Source organism: Grammomys surdaster, unplaced genomic scaffold (assembly GCF_004785775.1).
Source record: "Grammomys surdaster isolate TR1022 unplaced genomic scaffold, NIH_TR_1.0 190, whole genome shotgun sequence".
NCBI classification, from domain to species: domain Eukaryota; kingdom Metazoa; phylum Chordata; class Mammalia; order Rodentia; family Muridae; genus Grammomys; species Grammomys surdaster.
In genome coordinates, this window is record NW_021604635.1 from 6,531,767 (window position 1) to 6,537,541 (window position 5,775).

At 54.2% G+C, this 5,775-nt stretch overlaps 1 protein-coding gene across 1 annotated transcript in view; it reads left to right on the forward strand.

Moving 5' to 3' along the window:
• The first annotated feature begins 3,321 nt into the window (after positions 1 to 3,321).
• Marcks (myristoylated alanine rich protein kinase C substrate) overlaps positions 3,322 to 5,775 on the forward strand; it is an 8,328-nt gene continuing 5,874 nt past the window's right edge. Inside the window, exons 1-2 of the mRNA XM_028769054.1 lie at positions 3,322 to 3,826; positions 5,330 to 5,770. Of these exons, the coding sequence (XP_028624887.1) occupies positions 3,725 to 3,826; positions 5,330 to 5,770 (543 nt within the window). The 5' untranslated portion in view covers positions 3,322 to 3,724. The remainder of the gene's footprint in view (positions 3,827 to 5,329; positions 5,771 to 5,775) is intronic.

A 5,775-nucleotide genomic window follows, 5' to 3' on the forward strand; every position in this document is an offset into this window, starting at 1 on the left:
TGTCTTTGTCTTTCTTTCTTGTCCTACATGGTAAGGTTCTCACATACAACATGCCCTCAAGATATTATAAAACAATGTCTAAAGTTTAAATGCTAATGTTTTATGGAAAAATAACTTCGAGATCTCTTCAACACGCTCAATTCTACCCTTAAGGAAGACTGTGTACAGATTATTACATAGTATTAGATTTAATTTTTGTGTAGTGTATGCCAGCGATGAGGGTATGTCCCACAGTGCATGTCAAGGTCAGAGAAACTTTTCAAGAGTTGGTTCTGTCTATACACTATCTGGGTCTTGAGATGATGGAACTTAGGTTTTCAGACTTGAGGGCAAGCATCTTTACCTATGGTGCCACTAGGCCAGAATAAAACGGTAGCACGGATCTGGCAGTAATAGCACACCCCTGTTAGTCGCCAGCCTTTGAGAACTTGACCCTTTGAATCATGAGCTCTAGACCAGCCTGGGCTGCGAAGGGTTGAAGGCCAGCCTGGATTGCACAGTAAAACTCTGTGCTCATACACACCACATCCCTCCATAAACAGTGCAAATGGAGAATAAGAGTCTGTTTTCCTCCGTTGAGTTGGCTACAGGCGCCAGTTTCCTATTTTTAATGTCCTTCTGGGTTCTTTAATCTCACTTATATAAATGCATTTGGCGGTTTTTTCCACCCTCGAAACCCTTAACTCCACGGGGAGACCACCAAACTGTTGGGGGAACTCTAGCGCTTAAAGACCAGCAGCTCCACTAGCTTGCTGGCATTCCTTATGGTTCATAGCAAGAGTCAATCTCTTCCCTTTTCCCAGCCCCGCCCCGCTCTCCCATCCACCCGCCTCTTCCATCCCCGCCAGGCTTAGTGGGTGCCTGAGTCGGGGTGGGAAGGGAGGAAGGGGAGAGGGAGACTTCAGAGCTCGGCCCAAACCCGCTTCCCAACCCGTTTTCCCGGGGGCCGCCAGCTTTCCAACCACATTGGCAATGCGTTTTCTTATCCAAAGGAAATCACATCTTCAGCTGCAAAGAAGGGACCGCAGGGGGACAGCCCGCGTGTTTACTCTCGTTGGCTCGTTCCCGCGCTGCTTCAGGGACGGATTGGCTCCCCCGCTCCCCTGACGCTCACCGGCTCCGCCCCGACGCGGCCATCTGCTCCGCGTGGGTCCTGGGGGGTCTCCTCCTGACCCACTCCCTCCGCCCCTCCTCTCGCGCCCCTCCCCGCCCCCACTCCTCTGGGCTCCGCCCCTTCCCCCTCCCGGCGCCTCCGGCTCCGAATCTTCCCCGCGGTTGCCCCGGAGACGAGCCGATACCAGGCAAATAGGCATTGGAGAAAGAAAAGGGGGGAAAGCTGCACGACAGCCTGTTAACAAAGGAGCCATAAAAGCAGCCCCCGAATGTCTGCGAGAAAAAATCCGAAAGCGAACTAGCAATCACCCCAATTTAAAACCGGAGGGAGACGCAGAGGAAGGGGCAAGGTTCCCGTGGGGGTGGGTGCACAGATTGCCTTTTGAGCTTTTGGGAATCTCCTGGATGGAGGTGTTGGATCAGCCCAGTTGGCTTTTCAAGTTGGAACTGCTAATGAGCGATTCGCGTCCATCCTGGCGGCTGGGTTCTCAGGCCAGGCCAGCAGACTTCCTTACGTGTGCTAACACGTTGGTTGGCAAGATGCATTTCGACGAAATGTTCCTTCCAGCTGCTCTGTGGAATATGACTTCGGGATTGAATAATGTATCTAAAGGTACTGGACAGTCAGGAGATGAAACTTCACGCAACGATGTTCTGCTCAGTGACTGTCAAACAGCACTTGAACAAAGGGTTATTGGCTTGAACCAACTGTCCTTTTCACTCAAAGTGTGACCTATTTCCCTACAATGAACAGAAAATAAAACTGTTTGACAATTCCGAGCCAACACCAAGAGAAACGAACCATTCCCTCGACTGCTTCTCGCCTCCATCGTTCACGATGCTCAGTCATTAAATGCAATCGCCGAAAGATGGTTTGGATGTTTTCATGAGCGAAAATATGGGTGGTAGAGGAATGTTTATTAAGTTGTGTCCTCTATCCCCTCTCCCTTCCAGATACATTAGATCAGCGTCTGGTCTTTCACACACTAAAAGTGTCTGGTACTTCGGTGACAAGGGCTGTAGTGAACGAGAGAGATATCCTACACACGGCTGTAGAGCTCTGCCTTTAGCCTGGGTTAGACGTGGAGTCTCCAGGGATTTTCTTGCTGTCTCTCAACATTGCAGGCGATTTCTTCTGAGACTAGGACTCGGCCTTTTAGAAAATTTCCTCGCTGTTGCCTCTCTTCCAGGAGCACACTTGATGCTGTGCACCGACAAGTTCAAAATGAGACTCCCTCCGATGCTGGCAGCAGGCTAGAAAAACAACCCATGTCGACCAGAGTAGCTGTCTCCCAAGTGTAAATATGGATTCGTACACTCAAGGCTCGGTCTCGTTTTACCACAGAGGAAAATTTAATTATGTCGTTTCATACAGTGATAAAATGCTAGCAAGTTTCGATCTTCTGCAAATGGTCCTCACAGTGTTTTGTGGAAAAATGATCGCTAATTGGAATAGCTGGAGAGACGCGATTTGAGGAGCTCCAAGGACCAATTTTAAAATATTTTATTTCACGCCTCTGGGAGAAAGGAAGGAGTACAGCTTAGGCTGTTTGCTGCTTTTGCATTTCCCACATCTGGCCTACAGACCTAATTCCAACTGGAGATCTCGCTAGATGAAATTCGATCTTCGTGGTTTAAATACCTTTCAGTGTGGGACGATTTAGCAATTGCAGCAGTTAAAAAAAAAAAAGAAACAAAAATCAAAAAAAAAATCCTTGCGCACTATCTGTGAAACCCTTATGGAGCGCGGAGGGAAAAAATTCTGATAGCATACAAGTCCTACCCATTGTCTTTAACACTCGCATACACACTTATACACGTAAACACACGGGAAAGATGGGGGAGGGGAGAGAGTGGCTAGAGACAGACGCGGATATAGACCGGCAAGAGTCAATGCGAGTCAAGTTAAAGCTTTCTCCGCCTCCATCCATAAGTACCCCCTCCCGGGTTAATTAATTCCAAACAAAGCAAGCCAATCAAGAGATGCATTATTATTTTCAGGCCGAGGGAGACGAGAAGTACGTATTTTTTAATTGATTTATTTATTTGGAAGACATTAATTCTCGGTCTGAGGCTGATTTTCAAACCGTTTGCAAAGCGCGGCTCCATTGTTCGCCCGGAGCGCAGGCCCCGCCCCCTGCTTTGTGTGCGGCTCGCGGATTGGCCAGCTCGCGCGGGGGCCGCGTCAGCGCCCGCGAGCCCATTCATCTGTGCACTTGGGCGTTGGACCCCGCATCTTATTAGCAACCAGGGAGATTTCTCCATTTTCCTCTTGTCTACAGTGCGGCTACAAATCTGGGATTTTTTTATTACTTCTTTTTTTAAAAAAACTACACTTGGGCTCCTTTTTTGTGCTCGACTTTTCCACCTTTTTTCCCTCCTTCCTGCGCTGCTGCTTTTGATCTCTTCGACTAAAAATTTTTTATCCGGAGTGTATTTAATCGGGTCTCTTCTGTCCTCCTCGCCACCCCCACCCCCTCCCTCCGGTGTGTGTGCCGCCGCCGCTGTTGCTGCTGCCGCTGCTGCTGCTGCTCGCCCCGTCGTTACACCAACCCAAGGCTCTTTGTTTCCTCTCGTGGATCTGTTGAGTTTCTTTGTTGAAGAAGCCAGCATGGGTGCCCAGTTCTCCAAGACCGCAGCGAAGGGAGAAGCCGCCGCCGAGAGGCCTGGGGAGGCGGCTGTGGCCTCGTCGCCTTCCAAAGCTAATGGGCAGGTAAATTCTACCTGTGGTTCTGGTCATTTCTTGGGTGTCTTTCTCTAATCTGGACGCCTCGCCTTCCCTCTGGTCGCGCCCGAGGTGCATTCCGGGGAGGGGAGCGTGGCCCGATCCTAGTCTGAAAGTTGAATGGGTAACGATAGCCTAAATTGTCAATTTTTCATAGGAAGGGTACCCCCCCCCCCAAAGGAGTGGTCCGTAAGGATCCTGGCGAATTCTTGAGTAGGGGGAACAGTGATACATCGTCTAAAATGGCGTGGTTTGGAGATTGGCTGAACGTGACTAGTTAGATGCAACCCCCTCCCCAACGCCCCTCCAGCTTGCATTCGTATTTGGGGCCACAGTGGTGTTTGGGTGGCTCACGTATTTATTGTCGAGATTGGGTCGTCTTTGAGCTTTCTGGTGTGGTTGTGTGTGTGTGCGCGCGTGCGTGTGTATGTGTGTGTGTAGGAAGGGGGGAGCCAACGCGGATGGCGGTGGAGAAAAGCAACCGGGAAGGCTTGTCTTATTGTATCCAGAGGCAGTACACCCGGGTTCTTGGAAAGGTGGCTGCTTAGAGCTGGACAGGCAGCTTTTCCAAGTGCCCTTCCGTGGCCCTCCCCCCGTTTTTTGCTAGCTGTGTAATTACACACCCATATGATCTTTTACATGGTATCCTGGTGTGGTGGGACTCAGTGGGTTTTCGAAGACCCTTTCCTGCCTGCCAAGAGGGGAGCAGTTCTGGTGTTTTGGTTTGGACTGTTCGTTTGAGTGGCACCTCGGCCACCCTCGAGGATTACCCGAGTGCTGCTGCGACCCAGGCAGAGAGCCATGGTTGGGTGGGCTCAAGAGGTCGGCCATGGGTGGCTGCTTCCCAAACACCGAGCACCCACCACGCCTCTTTTCCTAGAGCCAAAATAATAAGGCCTGCTCTAAACCCCTTGGGGCAAGACGGGCTCTGTCAAGAGGCTTTAAACCCGTTAAAAATGCAAAAAGGAGCTGCCCGGGCGCACCCCGATATGCAGAATTCTGGGCGAAGGTGGGCGTGGAGGCAGAGGCCAGACTTCAGACATAATGGGTTTTCCCCAGCCCCGCCGGTGGCCGAGCCTGGGAGAGGCCGACCCGGGCAGCCACCTGAGCTTTGTTTGCGGACTCCGGGGCTGCGCGATCCCCGGCTCGGGGGCGCCTCGGCCTGCGGGCAGGGCCCAGCCAGGCAGGGCGGGGTGGCCCCGCCCCTGAGCGCCCTCCCGCCCGCGCCCCGCAGCGCTGCGCGCGGTGGACAAGCAGCGCCCCCTGCCGGCGCCACCCGGGAACGCGCAGCTCCGGTCGCTCGAGGCGGAGGGAAGGGTAGCCTGATGGCGAGCGTGGGCTCCCTTCCGAAGTGGGCGACTTGTGTCCACTCCCCGGCCGCCGGGCACGTGCCGTCGAGCGGCCGGGTCCCTTCCTAAGCTGGCCCAGGGTGGGCGGCGCTGTCGGCCGCTCCGAGTGACGCTCCCGTCTTTTTTTTTTTCTGCCCCGCAGGAGAATGGCCACGTAAAAGTGAACGGGGACGCGTCGCCCGCCGCCGCCGAGCCGGGCGCCAAGGAGGAGCTGCAGGCCAACGGCAGCGCCCCGGCCGCCGACAAGGAGGAGCCTGCGAGCAGCGGGGCCGCGACCCCCGCCGCGGCCGACAAGGATGAGGCCGCCGCGGCCACTGAGCCGGGCGCCGGCGCGGCCGACAAGGAGGCTGCGGAGGCCGAGCCCGCCGAGCCCGGCTCCCCCGCCGCCGAGGCCGAGGGCGCGTCCGCCTCCTCCACGTCGTCGCCTAAGGCGGAAGACGGGGCCGCGCCGTCGCCCAGCAGCGAGACCCCGAAAAAAAAAAAGAAGCGCTTTTCCTTCAAGAAGTCCTTCAAGCTGAGCGGCTTCTCCTTCAAGAAGAGCAAGAAGGAGGCGGGCGAGGGCGCTGAGGCGGAGGGCGCGACCGCCGA